Source organism: Bombyx mori, chromosome 27 (genome assembly GCF_030269925.1).
Source record: "Bombyx mori chromosome 27, ASM3026992v2".
NCBI classification, from domain to species: Eukaryota; Metazoa; Arthropoda; class Insecta; order Lepidoptera; family Bombycidae; genus Bombyx; species Bombyx mori.
In genome coordinates this window covers 7,049,980-7,069,628 of record NC_085133.1, presented here as the reverse complement: position 1 = coordinate 7,069,628, position 19,649 = coordinate 7,049,980, and the positions used below count along the sequence as shown (strand labels likewise).

General features: G+C 37.0%; 2 protein-coding genes across 21 annotated transcripts in view; one reads left to right on the top strand and one right to left on the bottom strand.

The window, feature by feature from the left end:
- Positions 1 to 12,838, top strand: part of LOC101744254 (hexokinase HKDC1) — a 40,083-nt gene extending 27,245 nt beyond the window's left edge. The window contains exons 4-11 of the mRNA XM_062676589.1: positions 660 to 771; positions 1,647 to 1,753; positions 2,217 to 2,437; positions 3,155 to 3,363; positions 4,127 to 4,264; positions 5,796 to 5,941; positions 6,606 to 6,739; positions 8,371 to 12,838. Of these exons, the coding sequence (XP_062532573.1) occupies positions 660 to 771; positions 1,647 to 1,753; positions 2,217 to 2,437; positions 3,155 to 3,363; positions 4,127 to 4,264; positions 5,796 to 5,941; positions 6,606 to 6,739; positions 8,371 to 8,469 (1,166 nt within the window). The 3' untranslated portion in view covers positions 8,470 to 12,838. The remainder of the gene's footprint in view (positions 1 to 659; positions 772 to 1,646; positions 1,754 to 2,216; positions 2,438 to 3,154; positions 3,364 to 4,126; positions 4,265 to 5,795; positions 5,942 to 6,605; positions 6,740 to 8,370) is intronic.
- A 2,109-nt stretch (positions 12,839 to 14,947) lies between these two features.
- LOC101735591 (epidermal growth factor receptor kinase substrate 8) overlaps positions 14,948 to 19,649 on the bottom strand; it is a 63,436-nt gene continuing 58,734 nt past the window's right edge. For 10 of the 20 annotated variants that reach the window (XM_062676556.1, XM_062676559.1, XM_062676565.1 and 7 more), the window contains 4 exons: positions 18,249 to 18,356; positions 17,538 to 17,662; positions 17,009 to 17,213; positions 14,948 to 15,807 (listed from right to left, as the gene is read on the bottom strand). In XM_062676556.1, the coding sequence (XP_062532540.1) occupies positions 15,692 to 15,807; positions 17,009 to 17,213; positions 17,538 to 17,662; positions 18,249 to 18,356 (554 nt within the window). In that variant the 3' untranslated portion in view covers positions 14,948 to 15,691. The remainder of the gene's footprint in view (positions 15,808 to 17,008; positions 17,214 to 17,537; positions 17,663 to 18,248; positions 18,357 to 19,649) is intronic. The other 10 variants (XM_062676561.1, XM_062676563.1, XM_062676570.1 and 7 more) reach the window with 1 other exon arrangement.

Below are 19,649 nucleotides of genomic sequence, written 5' to 3'. Positions count from 1 at the left end.
ACCTTGAGTGATGCAACTATGCTGGTGCTCAAATCTTTCAGGAAAATGACAAATTTTCAAAGGAAATACGTACCTAAGACCTATTTCCGAACGATTCCACACACGAATAGAGAATAATAAAAACGCGTTGTCACTGTACATAGCGCGTCCTTCTAGCAGTATACTTCTTCTTCTTCTTCCAGTGCCTCTTCAATCCTGAAGGTTGGCCGTTAGCTTTCTGTATTCATTTTTATCAGCAGCCAGCCGGAACAGCTGTTCGACGGAGGCAATACCGGTCCACTCCCGGATATTCCGGAGCCATGACTTCTTTCTTCGCCCAGCACGTCTCTTTCCGTCCGCTTTGCCCATAATTATTAACTGCAGCAGCATGTATCTATCGTTCCTGAGCACGTAGCCGAGATATTCTATCTTGCGCTTTTTGATAGAAGGCAACATTTTCCGGGACATATGAACGCGCTGAAGCACGGTTTCATTCCTGAGCTATGCCATACCTAGCAGTACCTATACATAAAGATTAAATAAACATCTTTAAATACTAGTCGCCCATTTCATCCCAAATGAGAAATACAAATAACACATAACAAAAAAAAGGTTTAAAAATCAGCCCCAAAATAACTCTTTAGGTATAATAATTTGTTAAAATATGCTAATAATTTCAGAGGAAGGCTCGTTCTTAGCGTTGGATTTGGGTGGTACAAATTTTAGAGTCCTGTTTTTGGAACTGAAAGCTGGACAATTGCTCCGTGAGAAAGTGAAACACTATCACATAAAGTAAGTTATACATATAAATAGCTATATATGAGGCTGTCAGCGCCAAAGTGACTTAACCCATAATTTTCCATATTCGTGCTTATTATATATTGCAATTTATTTAAAACGTAGGTATTAAATGTTGATGCAAAAGCGGCCTGTCCCTACATTATTTTTGCGCGTATTATTCTTGCCTACGAAGCAGTGTAAAAGTAAATTCAGACCTCATTATCTCTACATTATGGTAGGCTTAGGCCAGCGCTGACAGCCTCATATAGTAAATGCAGTTTGCGTTATTATTTAGTTTTTATGTGTAGTAGGTAGTAGTAGTAGTAGTAGTAGTATAATAATATTCGATTTATAGTATTCTATTTGTTATTAAGTTACTAAGCGATGATTTACGTAGGATGGTCGGTAGGTAATCGTTTATTCTCATCTAGAGAGAGGCGAAGACAGGCCTATGTTGCGCAAAAGTCCAGCAACGGGAAACTTTCCATCCAACTGATCCATTTATTATATTACGATTTTAAAATTTATTCCTTAATTCTTTCGGAACTTGAATAATTGCAAGCTTATCTTGAAATTGTCGTTATTCAGGCATCTGTCAAATATATTATTTTCTATGATGGTTACTCACCACACATAATACACATATGTCTATGAATGCTGTATTTTCCTATAATTGAGGGAGTACATAAAATACGAACGTTTTATTATTCTTTTTTAAATAATTGTATAGTGCATAGTCCTTTGTTGGAAGATCTAAATCGATTAATATATTATTTTATTGTGTTTCGTATTAAAACAATAAATGCTATTTAATAAACATTTTGATTGCGATTATTTTAATACGATACGAATATGTAACACGTTATACATTATTGTAATTTTTTTAGTGATGCCTTACGACTGGGTCCCGGTGAAGACCTGTTTAACTTCTTAGCAGATTGCGTGCAGGATTTTTTGGTTTCACAATCTATGGAAAAAGAAACCTTCTCTTTGGGTAAGCTCGTGTTTGTACTTAAGAGAGGCTTGTGGAGAGTGCTTAACGGAAGATAGCAGCTTGGCTTTGTGCCTGACTTTGCTGATTTCGATGAGCGACGGGAACCGCTCACCATTAGATGGGCCGTATGCTCATCTGCTTACAAGAGCGATAAATAAAAATTAATTTCCAAAATTATTTAAATGCTTCAAAGGTTTTTTTTATTGCGTTAAGCGGTTACTTGAGCCCATAGACATCTACAACGTAAATGTGCCACACACCTTGAGATATAAGTTCTAAGGTCTCAGTATAGTTACAACGGCTGCCCCGCCCTTCAAACCGAAACGCATTACTGCTTCACGGCAGAAATAGGCGGGGCGGTGGTACCTACCCGTGCGGACTCACGAGAGGTCCTACTAGTAAAAACTACTAGTAAAAAATTAATATTTTTGAAATAAATATACGATGCTATTGATAATTTCAGGTTTCACATTCTCGTTTCCTATGAGGCAGCACTCGATATCCTCTGGAGAACTAATAACTTGGACCAAGAGCTTCAACTGCGGCGGAATGGACGGGGTTGATGTAGCTGCCCTGCTGCAGAGGTGCCTCAGCGCCAGGAGTCTGGATGTCACCGTGCGGGTGCTCCTGAATGATACAACTGGCACTTTGGTCGCTGGAGCTCATATCGATCGTAACGTTGGAGTAAGAGCTTCTTCAGTTCAATCGTTGCTTTGAATAAATACCGGTCAACCATTTTTAACTCGAGATATAACACTTTTGAAGGAAGATTCTATAATAGATACACATTAAATCAATCGATACTTCGATTTCATATGATAAAAATTAGAAAATATCTGCCTGTGTGTTAGGCAGTTTTATGACTCATTAATGTTGTAGGGATATACACATAACAATAAACTATTTTTTTTTAATTGTAGTTACATATATTTTTAATACGCTTTTATTAGCTTCAGACGTATGTATGTTTGTAACGGAATCTTTGAACACGATTTTGACCCCCTTCAAAACGTCGGATTAATTCGAAATTTGGTATACTTATTAAGGACCGATGACAATTCAATTTAAAAAAAAAATTGAAAACATTGAAATCCAACTAAAAAATAGAAAATAATTTTTTATAAATTTAAATTAAAATAGTGTAAGAAAAATTATTTTATTGCAAAAAAAGCGTGGGATGCATAGTATAGTTATAAATATTTTATGAACAGATATGAGTAGAAGGGTTATATTGATAATATCCTGAAAAGCACGTCACGCTTTTTTTACAATAAAATATTTTTTTCTTACACTATTTTTAATTCAAATTTATTAAAATTTATTTTCAATTTTTTAGTGTTGGATTTTCTATAAAAGCGTATTTTGTAAGTTTTTTTAAACTTTTTTTTTTTTTTGATACAGATCGGCGTGATTCTGGGTACCGGGTCAAACGGGTGTTATATGGAGCGCGCGTCACGGGTCCTCCACTGGGAGCGTCCTCACTCTGCAGTGCACGATGTGTGCATCGACATCGAGTGGGGTGCCTTCGGCGATAACGGCTGCCTCGACTTCCTTCGCACAGAGTTCGACGACGAAGTGGACGCTAAGAGCCTGCTGGTCGCTTCTTTTACGTGAGAGCGTTTTATTGATTAGTGAAACGAAGCTGTGAAAAGACATAGCGAGTCATCTGTGAGTGGTCACTGTTGTTCAAGCCTACTGAGTTTCTCGCCGGATCTTCTCAGTGGGTCGCGTGGCCAGTGCTAGCAACACACCCGGTTTGAGCCTCGTGAGCTCACCTACACGTCAAGGAGAAGCTGATATAGCCAGTTTTTTTTTTCCCTCCCTTTGCTGATAGCCTTGAGAGGCTATTTCAGCGTAACCTTAACTAGTAGGTGAGCTCACGATGCTCAAACCTGACGACGTTACTAACACGAACCCTAACAAGAGCCATGCTTCGCAGAATCTGCGACCGGATCGGAAACACATCTCACTGAGAAGATCCGGCGAGAAACTCAGTGGGCTGTGTCTATGGGTTAATTCGCTCGTCGGGCCCTTCGTCGCAAGCGACGGGTTCGACGAGAACGATGACCGGTGCTTGAGGTACCTAAAAGCACCGTTAGTGGATCAGGAGGATCCGAAATGACGTGTTTTGGACGACGTCGACTGCTTTCCATTCTCTCCGCAGGATCGGGAATGTAGTTACCGGCGGCCACGATGAGAGGGTTCTCGTGTCGTGCCGCTTTGTCGAAGTGAGGGCATAGCATAGGTAGGAAAAAAAAGTTGTTCATGGACGTCAGCAATATCAGGAGCACAACCGAGCCGCTACCTACCTGTAATAAATAAACTTCATTTAAACAAGATTTTCTTTTTAAAAATCTGTGTTTTTGTTTGCAGTTTCGAAAAGTACATAGGAGGCAAATATCTCGGGGACCTATTGACTTTTACTTTGAGTGCGTTGGCGCGAGATGGTCTGTTTCCAGCTGATCCTAATTTCCGTAAACTGCAGACATCGCATGTCAGTTTGTTCGAAGAGTAAGTCCAATATAATTTTCAAACTGGCATTATTAATGGCAAGACTACTGGTATAATTGGCAATTCAGTTTGATAAATTGTGTTACAGTTCGATTTCTATTAGTAATAAATCTAATTAGTAATAAAATAAATCTAATATTTCTGCCGTGAAGCAGTAATGCGTTTCGGTTCGAAAGGTGGGGCAGCCGTTGTAACTATACTGAGATCTTAAAACTTATATCTCAAGGTGGGTGGCGCATTTACGTTGTAGATGTCTATGGGCTCCAGTAACCACTTAACACCAGATGGGCAGTGAGCTCGTCCACCTATATAAGCAATAAAAAAAAATCGCCTCGATTCTTTTTAAAAGACTATTGCCCGTATCTTTAGACGTTTCGTAAAATAGTCCTCCACTCTTAACTCATCCGATGATGCTCGAGCATTCCCTCCAAACTTACTCGAGTTTGGTATTTTTAGTCGACCATTACAATATTCCTCAACTGTCCTCGAGTGAGGTAATAATGATGAAAATTTGATCAAGCTAGCATCAAACCCATAGAGTTCTGTAGTCTATGGTCATTATTTAATGTCAAAGGCAAGCTGCCGCTGTCTGTTTGACACTAGATGAACTTGTTTGATGTTTTGGTTGCTGAGTTATTCGTAAATATGTGTGCGTGCGGTAAATCTGAAAGTGTATTATTTATTTTCTAACCTATTATTATTTTAGATTTCGGATCCGGCTTTGTATTTTTATTCACCGCTTTTGTGTGATTTTGGTTGCATCGTGTTGTTGAAGTGCTTTTCCACAACCACCAGCTTATTATTATATAAATAAAACTTATAATGGCATTGACTTTATTTATCAGGTACTAAGCAAAATATGACTCTTATGTAGGTAAATAAAATAAAGAGTTTCAAATGTCTAACTTCGAACTATTTACTTTATTAATAAATATTATCAAAATATGCGGGAACCATGCACAGATCCAGGCCATTGCACATTAATATCATATATTTCCATTTGCGGTCCACATACTATTTGGACATTGATAGAAAACTAGCCTTGAGGAACGTTCAAGGTACGTCGCGACGTACCTTGACTTGACAGTTCGCCTACTTCACTCCGGTTAGGAAAATTTTCCAAGGACGTTTGAGTGGAGTTTATTTTTACGACTAAGCATACCAAAACGCGGGTTGGAGGTTGAGTCGAGTCGAGTTAGGCTCGTGTAAACGACTAAAGATACGGGTGTATATTTATCAATGTTACCTCAGATTCCACGACAAAAATAAAAACCGGAGAAAATGCTATCTTCTTCTTCTTTTTGAAAGATGGACTTTACAGGAAATTACTGTTTCTTCTGATGTGAAGAGAATTAGGAATCACAAACGCACATATAACATTATATTACAATCTGGACATTAGTCATGCACTAATGTTGAAGAAATGACTAGCATGAAATCCATATTTCGAATGATTTCTTCGACAAAATCGCTTGTACAGGCAGCACGTTGTCCGCCAAGTACGCCTTTACCAGTTTTATCATTTTTACAGAGAGAGCTGCGCCGGCGAAGTGTCTCGCACATTGTCAGCGCTCCGCGAAGCCTGCAATTCAGATTTGTTGAGCACAGCAGACGCCCTTGTAGCGCAGTATGTGGCGCACGTTATATCTAACCGAGCTGCCCAACTTGTGTCTGTTTGTAAGTGTACACTTTTATTTTTGATCAGGTCCAGAAATGGAGATTTTATGTTCGATTGCACGTTTTTTTTTTTGGTGTGTTCTTCAACGATTTCTATCTTGTCGTAAAATCAAAGGTATTTTATTATTGTTTATCGTTTACAAGACGAGATAAGTGCAATGGACACGTCCTTACGGATCCATCAAATCCAATAACCCTTGCGTTAGACACCTTTAGCTCTAATACTAGGAGCTTGGTAACCGTACTCGTCGAACTCGGCAAAGAGTTCGACGTGCAACCTAACCCATGCATCAGCCCGCTGAGTTTCTCGCCGGATCTTCTCAGCGGGTCGCGATTCCGAATCGGTTGTAGATTCACTCGCGAAGCAGCTACTCTTGAGTTATTAGGTCTCCATCGGAGGCGTTCGGATAGCTGTTAGCATATCCCTCCACTCCTGGCTGAGCCCTTGCTCGTCCACCTGCCCTGTTAAAACTGGAAAGGCCTCCGGGCCAACAGTTATCTTTCAAACATAAAAAAAGAAGTGCAATGGGCAGTCTCATTTATACATAAGCAAACAGGGCAAAAAAATAATAGAATAATAATGGAGTTAAGAGAAAGAGATATAGAAAAAGTCGCCCAACTATTGCGCTACTTGTGTGACAATTCTTCGTTTTATTTCATCCAGGTATCTCGACTTTACTCAAACGTATGGACAGGCCGTACGTGGCGGTGGCAGTTGACGGGTCCGTGTTCAAACATCACCCTCGTATCGCAAAACTCATGAATAAATATATAGCACTGCTAGCGCCAGCTCATCAAGTGAGTATATACGTAATATTTCCTTAAAATATTGTTACGCGCTGAGGGTTCGGGATAAATAAAATTTGACCAAAGTACAACTTAAAACTGTATTCAACACTTAGAACACTTCACAAGCACTTTAAAACACTCAACTAACTCCTTAAAACTCTCAGTTCGCTTATTCTGCTTCGCTTCAGGTGATCCTTTCGCTATTTCGCTTCGAGTAGTTCCAATTACTGACTGACTGCGCGCCATCCCTACTACCTACCTACCGCTTTTCCTACCTACCGCTTTTATACCGCATCCCTAGAATCATCGAGAATATTCTACACATCTCTAGTCGCAGTTTCCGCTATCTGTCAATAGATGGCGTTCTATTCCTCGAGCGTACTAGGGGCTTCTAGGTCCTTCGGTATTTTTTCGACTATTCGGCGATAGATGGCGTTACTCTTACCGGCCTAACAATATGGACTCTTTTTGCATAAACTGTTTGATCACATGCGCCTATATGGCTACCGGAGCTCATAGATAACACAATCTTTTTTTCCTCTACTTATAGGGCTATTCCAACAACCAGAAAACTTGGTAATACTAGGTCTAACAAGAGCAATAAAGTAAAATTAAAATAAAATACTTCGCTGAATTTGCTACCGGATCGAATTGTGACCCACTGAGAAGATCCGCCGAGGAATTCGGTGGGTCGTGTGTTAAGTTGGGGTGGGTTAGGTTGTATATCGAATTATTCGTCGCATCCGACGAATTCGACGAGAACGGTGATCGGTGCTTGGAGTGCTTAGAAACACTGAGATTAGGTTTGGAAGGATTACAGGACGTCCTTAGGGCGACGGTGGCTTTGCGGTCATGATAAAAGGGTTAATGCATTGCGCCGTATTTCCAAGAAGCGTTCTGACGCTCTATTCAGGTACATAGCTAATGGCTCAATGTCGCGATTGTCGTGAAGATCTACAATCGTCATATACCACAGTGTATTAACATCTCTCCTGCAAAAACGAAATTGAATCATCTCTAGGGTGTTTATGTAAACGCTTCACTTTCCCCTTTTCATTCCTTTTCATGAGCTCTGTCTCATGCGAGGTTTGGATGCTGGTTGTTGAGCGACAGGAGGTTTTAGTCGGTTCGACTCCGTCATGCCCCACCCTCCATCCCCAGTGAAGGGCGGAAGTCCGGCGATTTCCGAAAAAAATAAAAAGCGTGTTTATGTGAATGCGACCCGCGTTGCCCATTGAGTTCCTCGCCGGATCTTCTCAATGGGTCGCATTTCCGATCCGGTGGTAGATTCTGCGAAGCACTGCTCTTGCTAGAGTCACTGTTAGCATCACTCCGGTTTGAGCCCCGTGAGCTCACCTACTAATTAAAGTTACGCTAAAATAGCCTCTCAAGGCTATCAGGCTCTCAGGCTATCTCAAGGCTAGGAAAAAAAAGACCCGCGTTACCGCGTTACCGAACACTAAACTTGCATAAATCATGGCTGAGTATCACGTTAATACCGCCACTTGTACAATGCTTGGTGAAGGCTTACTGCCTACTTTCCGGCGAATACTTTAGTCGCCTATTACGATACTTACGCAAAGATATGACGGGTCCTATTCTAGGCACCACATAATTAGCATACATTTTTTTGTTTTCAGTTTTCACTGATGATTGCTGAGGACGGTAGCGGCAAGGGCTCGGCCTTGACAGCGGCTATCGCAGCTCGTATGGCTACAAGAGGCGTGGCGAGGTTATAATCGACGAATTTTAATTCATTTACGTTATATTTAGTTCATGATCTTGTCAAGCCGGACGTCGCTTCCTCTTGAATTAGTTTTACGGTTATAATTATTGCTTAGAGCGCCTAAAGCCGCGTCCAGACTACGCTATAATATAATAGCATATAGTATATAGCTCATAGCACAACAATATCCCACACCATACATTGTTATGGACACGTTCACACTGTACTGTACTATATAAATTGTTGGCTAAGTATAGGCTGCTATACTATAAGGAACTATGGTATAACGTAGTCTGAAAGCAGCTTAATGTGTTACATGTTTCATTGAAAGAATGTCGCAACTTTTAATTTACGCATTCATTTTCATATTCGCACTTTAGTTGTCTAGTGATATGGATCTTTTTGAAAAAGTTTATGCGTGTGTTTTAATACGTAATTATGTGATTAACGTATGTTGTAACTTTATCAAGTTTATCGCTAATGAGAAAAACGATTGATCGATTATTACCGTTATGATATTGTGAAATAATACATAATTAAAATGTGATTATCGGTTAGCGAAAGCGTGTATGTTTACTTTGTGATTTAGATTAGAACCTATTGTAACTAATTTAAGATTTCTGATTAATAAACACTAAATGCAAATCGACAGAAGTTGATCTGTATTTAACTACATTTTATCTTTATTTTAGGTTGCTTTAATGCATTGAAACATTCTGTTTCCCGCGAAAATTATCGAGATAAATGTCGCTACCAATAGCTTCACTAGAATCCGAATTTTTTACATTATTTTAAGGTATAGAACAAGATAATTGAACATGGGAAATAATACATAATTAAAATGTGATTATCGGTTAGCGAAAGCGTGTATGTTTTACTTTGTGATTTAGATTAGAACCTATTGTAACTAATTTAAGGTTTCTGATTGACAAACACTAAATGCAAATCGACAGAAGTTGATCTGTATTTAACTACATTTTATGTTTATTTTAGGTTGCTTTAATGCATTGAAACATTCTGTGTTTAGAGCAATTCTAAACATGAAGTTTGTATAACTATTTTTCTAATTTTGAAATAGAATAATAATTTTGACAATACAGGCATTGTAAGTCAATCAGAAATTCAGGTCGTACGTGCACTTGTTGTAACTACATTAAAATAAAATAAAAATAACCTTCTCTCTGAATATATCGAATTATTGAAGCGACCAGTACAAATTACAGTCCACGCTCTACACATTCTGTTTCCCGCGAAAATTATCGACATAAACGTCGCTATGGATGGCTTCACTAGAACCCGAATTTTTTACATTATTTTAAGCTTTAGAACAAGATAATTGAACACGGGACAAAGGTGCGTTTCGGCATGAAATTTAAAAGCCGCGTGATGTAAATTGCGATAGTTTAAAAATTTAAGTGTCAATCGGTTTCTGTTTAAGTAAAAAAATTAATCCATTCTAAAAATTAAACGCATACTCCGTCCCTTAAGTCGATATAAATCTTTGGCGGTTCTATTGAGCGGTGATTAATGATTCAGGGCGTTATAGGAAGTGAGATAATTATAATAATTATATAACACAACTGGTTACTCCTAGCGTTTATTTGCGACCCAATTTAAAAAAAATTATAAATAATAGTTTAAAAAAACTAAAAAAATACGCTTTTATAGAAAATCGAACTAAAAAATAGATAATACATTTTAATAAATTTGAGTTAAAAATAGTGTAAGAAAAAATGATTTTATTGTAAAAAAAAGCGTGGGGTGCTTTTCAGGATATTATCAAAATAACCCTTCTACTCATCTCTGTTCATAAAATATTTATAACTACTGATACCATGCACCACACGCTTTTTTTAAGAAGAAGCTAATAAAAGCGTATTAAAAAGCAACGGAGCTTGCGGGCGCAGCCGCATTTGTTTACAAAACAACCTGTGTCCCTACACATCTAAAATTATAAAAAAAAAATGATTTCAGTCTCTATTATATAGTTTCCCAGTTTAATTCCTAAATCCTGAACTGAATATTTAGTACTGCGGTCCGACCCAATAGTTTCTTTAATGTGGTATTTTCTGCGATATATTGCATCTTAGATGACAGTGAAAATTAATCATAGCTGGGCGGGAACCACGATTGTTCTAAGATTAAAATATAAGTCCTAGTATAATCGATTTTAAATTTAAATTTTTTGATTGTACGTATAATTTTATTTACACGGCTCTGCAATGCTTTAGTGAATTATCGAATAATTCGTATTAATATAGGTAGGTACGTGATTGTAATGTATTAAACTATTTCTTAGTTATGGGACTATGAGTAGCTCGATAATTATAAGATGTATAGTAACATTTTAAGCGGCTCTGTAATGTGATTGTCAATATGATATTGAATTCAATCATGTTTAAAATGATTTCAACGAGAATTTCATATAATAATAAAATAAAGGATTTTACGTTATACATTATTAGAATAAGTAGATTTATTTTTTTATTATTGAAGGATTACTGGTGGCCCGGAGGCCTTTCCAGTTTCACCAGGACAGGTGGGCGAGCAAAGGCTCAGCCAGGAGGGGTAGGATTTGCTAACAGCTACCCGAGCGCCTCCGAAGGAGACCTAACAACTCAAGAGCAGCTGCTTCGCGAATGAATCTACTACCGGATCGGAATCGCGACCCGCTGTGCAGATCCGGCTAGAAACTCAGCGGGCTGATGCATGGGTTAGGTTACACGTCGAACTCCTTGTCGAGTTCGACGAGTACGGTTACCGGGGTCCCTAATCCTGCTCCTAGTGTTAGAGCTGAAGGCTTCTAAGGCAAAGGTTATTGGATCTAAGGGATCCGTAAAGACGTGTGTAGATTTTGTGTGGGCATCTATGTGTCTATGACTCTCAGGACAAGTTCGTTCTATACTGCTGTAGATTGCTGTAAGTTTATTATATGTAATAATAATGTTAAAGACATTTAAGTTGTCATAAAAACGGTGGGATAGCGATTTATGTACAACAAAGTTTTAAATTAAGTAACATAATGAATATTACTTAAGTATTGAGTATATTGTGGCCATAAGTATAATCGTGTTCGAGACAAAGCTTCGTCGAGGACTCTATTCCTCAAAGCTCATGTTCAGCTCTAGCAAAACTATGGTTGAGATCCGGCGATTTTTTCCAGAACCAAACAAAAAAAAATTTATGTTTCACATTGTAATAAATATTAATTGTTTTAGGTGTACGACTATTTTTAGGTTATGTTTTTTGTTTAAATAATTTTTTTAGAAACTGCAATTGTGTTCATGGACTCCAGTCACCACTTAACAAAATGAGGTCCGTGAACCACTTATCTAATGAAATAAGAAAATGTTTTGATGATTACATTTTCGAATAAAAGAAATGTTTATGTTGTCTCTGAACACAACAAGATGTTTTAGTAGAAACATATTATTAAATATTAAGATATTATTGAATTCTAAAAAAAATTATATTATTAATGTAATATAAATGTAAATCAAACATATCGTGCCATACTCATAATCGTGAAGAAATATATGATAAAAAATATTTATTTTTGAAATAATAGTAGTTTTTATAAGTAATTATCGTTCATTAGTGAGAGCTCAGAGCATCATTCTATCTCTCTCGCACTCAGTCACTCTTCTAGCGTGACGTCAATGTTCATTATAGGTATGCTTAGTCGTTTGAGAATAATTATCCTAAACCTAGATTCAAAAAGCTTCTAATTTATTTCCGAACGGAATTATTATATCCTCAAATTTAAATTTGGGAAGACGTAGCTTATTTAATTTAAAAAATAAATAGTCGACGTCCCTATTGACTAGAACCGTAGATATTGATTGATAAATTGAGAATTTTGTTGACTGAGATGCGTAATGCTTAGGAATACTTTGTACATGTGATATTTTAAGCGGAATATTTTTAGATTTATTTTATTATAGTCGATACCAGTGTGACAGGTTTTCCTTGAACTTGACCAATAAAGGCAAATTAATTTTTTTCTTTTACCTCGTCGCTAGTAGTCTATGGGGCTATTTAGATACTTATGGACTGGTAGGCGAGCTCACCAGCTCAACATATGCTATGAGGATTTGCTGGCTCTGGCTCTAGCAAGACTAATGCTTCGCCGAATCTGCCACCGGTTCGGAGTCGGGATCCACTGAGAAGATCCAACGGGAATATCAGTGGATATCTGTGGGATGTATTTGCATTTATTACACAGCAGTTAGTTAAAAACGAATTTGTTTATTCTAAAACCTATATTGTTAGGGAGTCTGCATTAAATTTGTAAAAACCCAAACGTGTTTGTTTTAATTTTAAGGTTATCTATAAAGTTTGAAATGTTAATGATAATGAAATACAGGATATTGTATATTTTTCATGTTTTGTTTTTCTTTTCGTTCATCCTTAACTTTGCAACAAATTCAATTTATATTTCAGTTTGGTATTTTTTTGTTATATTGAGGGTAGAAAAAGCCGATTCATCACTGATTGACTGCTATATGATTAGCGGCTGGATTTTAGCTTAAAATTTTTATTGTTTTTTCGGCAAATTAAAACGATCATAGTGCAAAAGAAACTTCAGAAGCTTCTATAGCTTAATAGATAAGAAAACGAGTGATGCGATTCATTAAAAGTTTTTGGTGGCAACGTTATGATTATGTGGTAGGAGCTCTTGTGAGTCCGCACGAATAGGTATCACCACCCTGCTTACTTTTGCCGTGAAGCAGTAATGCGTTTCGGTTTGAAGGGTGGGGCAGCCGTTGTAGCTATACTGAGACCTAAGAACTTATATCTCAAGGTGGGTGGCGACATTTACGTTGTAGATGTCTATTGGCTGCAGTAACCACTTAACACCAGGTGGGCAGTGAGCTCGTCCACCCATCTATGAATAAAAAACCGTTATGATTAGCGATTAGATCATGTGCCTTGTGTTTTCCATTATTAATTTAATCAATGGTAGGAAAATAGGATTTGAGAAATTCGAGAAGATAGAAGAGTAAAAAGGTAGATAGGTTAGAAATTGAATGATGCGATACACCAAGATTCAAATTCTGTCCCTGGTATCAGTTTTCCTAATTAATCCTGTCATGTGTTCAAGTTTAATGAAGAATGGAATTAAAATTTATGAACTTGAATTCGGGATCTAGGATTTCCTCCGTCGTAGAGATTTTATCCCACTCACCTAAAGCGAGTCTTGGTATGTGAAGAGTAATGTAGATTTTCACGACAACCCCGAAATCAAGGCACTACGTAGTACTGCTGAAGATAGCGTCAGAACGCTTCTTTGAATAAGCGGCGCGACGCGATAATTCTATTATCGTAGCCTCCTCTAAACATACCCGACCCTGACCATGGGGCAACCCGCAATCGCTACCACCAAATCATGTCTTATCGGGTCAGGTCCGATCCCACAGGTCAGAGCTCAACGTGCAACCTACCCATAGACACAATCTATCGAGTTTCTTGTCAGATTTTTTTCAGTGTGTCGCGATTACGATCCGATGGTAGATTCAGCAAAGCACTTCTCTTGCTAGGTCTTTTTTTTGTCAGTAGGAAAACTCCGGACTTCCGCCCTCCACTGAGGACGGAGGGCGGGGCATGCCGGAGTCGAACTGACTAAACCTCCTGTCACTCAATAACCCACGTCCAAACCTCGCATGACACAGAAGTCATGAAAAGACAAAGGGGGGAGTGTGAAGGGAAAGTGAAGCGTTTAGTGCGGAGCACATCTCTCCCATCACCCTCCCCCTCGGGACGCCGGACGGGCGGTCGTCCTCTTGCTAGGGCTAGTGTTATTAAGTTCTCTCAGACTGAGCCCTGTGAGTTTTCCAAACAAACGCAAGATTAATTACCATTTATTTATTAAATCAAATACGTTAAACCTTTGTTTGTACTTAAATAACGTCATTATATGTTTTATTTAAACAAATAGCTTAGCCTATATCTTTATATTCCTACTCTGTGTACTATTCAAATTTTTATGACCTTTTATAATTTCAACTCAAAGAAGGTAAGTAGTCATGACTTGAGCATTTTTAAGGTTCATTTATCAATGCGGTGTATAATATGATACTCAGGTCGCAGAAACAAGTAAAAAATGTTTATTTTAATAAATAATGAACATTTGTGAAGGGGTGACGTTGATAAATGGATGAAAGAGGTTCATGTCACAGGAAAATTTTTTTTTAGGCATCGGCTCCACCTTCTTTCTGCCACTGTTGATGTCAACGCCTTAAAAAGCGATAACATTTTCAATTAATTACTAAAAAATAACTGCAGTGAATATTTAAAATATATTTCAAGGTATTTATAAAATTTGTTAATATTTTCTAAACTTTTTTTTTAAAGTAATGGTTATTGAATTGCGCTAAGTAATCGAATACAGTTCATATTGGAATAATAAAAGAAACACGTAGAAATTAATTTAAAGTCTCACTCGAGTAACTCAAGTAAGTAAAATAAGTTTTGCTCAAGTAAAATAGACATTAAAACGTAATAATTTATTAGTACTTATAGTTTATGGACGAATACAACAAATATCAAAAGTTGTTTGAAATTGAGTGTTGTTGTTACATCTTGTCACTTTTACTTCCACTTTAATGTTATTAAACACAATATATATTATTTAGATAATATAAATTACTTAAACAAATAATAAAAGTATAAAAATAATGTTAGTTTTAATTTTAATTGAACGATCTCTTGTAGTATCGTTTATATTTCGATTATTCTTAGTCTGGTAGAAGAGCAAAGAGTCATCGTAACATTATAAATAAATAGTGTTTTAAATGTAGCTTGATTGCGGGACAGTTGTTGAAGAATAGGCTTAGGTGAATAAAACTAATTTTATTTCTTTTCGTACGTCCTAGAATATAGTTTTTCAAACGGAATTTATGACAACTGTCCCCAATATCGTGCTATGTTTAACGTACTATAACAATTGTGAGAAAATTACATACTATTGTTAATACTAATAAATATACTACCTATACTAGTAATAATAGTAAAAATAAAATGCAGTAGTAATATTTACTACTAATTTTAATGACATTCAGCTTAAAGTAATTATAGTCATATATGTATAATCGCAGAATGTACTGAAAAAAACAATTTCAGTCAAACATTTTCATCTCTTAAATGTCAAATTAAGGGTGTTTCTCCGCTACACTGGCTAGCTCCACTCCGTTGGATAGGCACTCTTAATGTAATCTACGTTTTAAAATTAAACATTAACAATAGGATGCATCTTCGTCGATTCCTGGGAGGTACTCCATCATGAGACTTCGACTTTCTCTCGTACTTTCCTCAGGATGCTCTGAAGCTCTGATGCCGAGGTCGTCTTGTACTGGAACAAATACATCATTATCATCATTATCAAACATATTATATTTCATACAAGTAGGTATATGAATACTGTCTAAAAAAATAATTGGAAATTCAATTCTATGGTGCATGAACATAAATTAACAAATTTAGGAAATATAATTAGAACGATCCAAATTGTAACATTATCATAACTATTGGACTAGTGGTCAAAATTCGACCATAATTAATTTAAATTATAAATTAGAAAATTACTATGGTTTATTATCAAAAACTATACTTCTACAATTAAAGGTTTCGCCAAGGTTACGCTATAGACTAATAATATAAAGACAAACAATATTAATAAATTCTCAATTAGACCACAGACTTTAACAAGACTTTTTGGCGGGAACGCGAGGAATGAAGTTGTATGATTTGTTTTATTTTGTCTATTTAGTGTTTCTTCAGGTTTAAATATGTAATAACGCTGGTTTATTAACTGATTAGTATCTGTGAAAGTGCACAAATGTGGGAAAATGAAACAAAGCCGCTGAACGTAGCTACTGGGGATACTCCAAAAAGTCCACTGAAAAAATCTCAGTAAATGACCACCATTTTACTGATATTATATTTCATCCAATATCATCACATCTCATCTCAACTCATTTCATTTCATCTCATTTAATTTAATTTCGTTTTCATTTCATTTCATTTCATGCCATGTTTCATATTAATCAGCCTCATTTCATTTCATATAATATCATTTTTCATGTAAAGAAGTTTTTATTAAAATTAAAATAACGCTAGACCTAAAGTTCTTAGTTACCAGGTCATAAAATCCCTTAAAAAAATACTTTAACAATAAACAAAAGAGTAAAATGCATGTGTGGGTCAAATACATGGTAGTGTGTGTAATGTTTTATTTATTGATTTAATGTATTTTTTGTTTAAAATTAAAAAAAAAAATTAGCATGTTGCACTCCTCTATATTCTCTATAAGTGTGGGAAATTTCATAATCCTCCTTCCGCGCAATCTTCGTAAAAAGGGGTACAAAGTTCACGTTCACGTATTAACATATTTAGATTTAAAGAGTTTCAAGATTTTATCATTATGCTATTTTATGTTTTTGGATCTCATCCTCCAAACTCTGACGCGAGATTATCTGGTTAAGGCAAATGGATGTGAGATGATGCAGTGCAAATCGTCAGAGGCTTAATATCTAAAGCTATGACAGCCTCACCGTGGACTCCACTCACCCCAGACACGTTCCTCTGGACCAAAATTTGGCTGTACAGTCGTTTCCCCTCATCCTGGCCCAGTGCCCTCTCCAGCTGAGATCTGGACAGCGCGAATAGCTGGTGTCCCGACATCCTCAGCTGGCGTTGGGCGGCATTGCTGAAACCCTTTGCTTCGAGCCATTCCACAACCTCGTCCGGATTCGATTTCTGAAATAGTTTTTTTTTTTATTGCGCTTGTAGGCAGACGAGCACGCGGCCCACCTGATGGTGAGTGGTTACGTCACCCATGGACTTCAGCAATGTCAGGGGCAGAGCCAAGCCGCTGCCTATCACTTAATACTCTCCACAAGTCTCGTTTGAAGAAGGACATGTCAATGCGTTCGGGAAACACCGTGGAGGGGAGCTCATTCCATAGCCGGATTATCAGATGATTAAAATTATTTTGTTGTAAGATACCGAAATGTTTAATTCAGTGAAGGTATTATTAATTGGGGATGTAATAGCTTGCATTATAGTTGAGAAATTTCTTACCTGATCAATGAATATATCTGGAGTCTTCTTGATGTCGAGTTTGTTTCTTCTTTGCTGTATCTGGGGCAGTACTAGCTTCAGTTCATCGTGGAGACTGCCGCCAGTACTCATTATCGATTTGGTGGCTGTAATATAAAGTTCGTTGTCTAAGTCTACCTATCCCATTAGGCTACCGGCGAGTAAGCAGAGAAAAAAGCGGAGGTTTTAGTAATGTAAAATCCCATGATTACATTGGTGGGTAGTTGAACATAACTGACTGACTGTTAAAGTTTTAATAGTCAATTCGTTTTGTCCATTATTCGGATATTTTCTTAAATTTCATTCCAGTGGTGTAAAGATTATGGTACGGTTCGTATGTGAAAAACATAAAAAAAAACAATTTAACTGTTTTTTAATTTTTAAATAAACTACTAATAATTGAATAAGAATGTCTGATGAACTCATCTTTGTTTAATACTTCACTATTAAAATTTATTGCCTTTTGTTTATTTCACTTTTACATTAAACACAATATTGCAAATTACCCGAGCATAACAATGGCGGAGAATTTTAGGTGTGTGAGAGCAGACGTAGACACTAACGCGCATGCGCACTTGTCAGTACCCAGGGTGAAAAAGTTAGACTTTCTTTCCTGTACAGGGGACGAAAACCGAACATTCGGCGTCGGTAGGAGAAAAAATAAGTTTTTGTAACTAACAGGTGCATGCTTACATTTCAAAGTATCAGATTTGATGGGTGGCGGTGACGGCGGCTCCGGGGGTGGAGGAGGCGGCGGCGGGGGCGGTGGAGCAGCCGCCTCAATCTTTGGCGCTGGTTTCTCTGTGAATCATTCGTTACGTGTGAAGACTTTCTTGATACCGTAGTTACTTGCTTATTACTCATGTAGCATTATTTTAAAAAGCTCGTGACCCGATAGGGGAGATACTATCATTAAAAATATTATGGTTTGTTTTCGATAGCTCGCAAGAAACTGCATTTTTATCAATATAACGTTGCTAGATATAGGTTTCTTCCACGACACTTCCAAAACCTATTGATGTTATTTTATTCCATTTCGGTCTTTCGCAAGACCTTTACTGAAACTTATACCTATAGAATTCACGCCTCCGAAGAAGATTTCACAGCTCAAAGGCTTCGCGAATCCATCTACTAGTGAATATTAGGCGAAAAACTCAGCGGGCTGATGCTATGGGCATATGTTACACGTTGAACTCTTCGAGTTGAGTCGGACGCGTACGGTTACCTGGACTTCTATGCCTGATCCTAGTTCTGCAGAAGTCTAATAAAAGTGCTAGTAGAACAGGTGGATCCGTAAGGATGAATATATAGAAATTCCAGATGCAAAATATATAGGTATACTAATGTATTTTTCAGTACGCCACTTAATACCATTAAAGTTAAATATTACGTTACCTAAAAAGAGGTTGTATTCCTCTTTCCTCCTTATATTGTATATAAGGTTGTAGAGGAGGAGGATGTATGGAAATATAAACATTACAAAGGCTTTTTTAAGGTTAAGCAAAGGGATCTAGTTTTTTTTCTCTATATAACCAACTAAAGTTCGTTGACCATAATGTGAATAGCGTCTCGTGATAATGGTTAAAATCTGAATATACTCTTCAAATACAAACGCATTTTTTAATGCAGAAATAATTCAGTGCAAACTCAAAATATAATATGTCGTGTTACCACTACCATCGGTTTATGTCACGATTTTGTTTTGACTTAGAGGATTTTCTGTTTCACTACTTATTTTGGATAAGGTTACGGCTGTGGTGAAAGCCTATCGTGTCTATCAAATAAGCGAATTCTGTTAAACCAATCTTGTAGGTAGCATGAAGGTATCTCCCCAAAATGATTAATTGATTAATCAGACATTAAAACGAAGCTAAAACAAACACAAACTTACCGCGCAACAACACAGTTCCGAAGCAAAGCGTTTTTGCACACAGCACACACGAACACACAAATTAGGTATTAAATTAATAATAACACGTAAATATGAAACTTTTTTTTATCAGCCTTTTTAGATAAGGCCGGTTGTTTGAACTGTCCGAAAATTTTGATTGTAATGACTGATTGTGGATATCTATGATTCGTTTGGTATAAAAG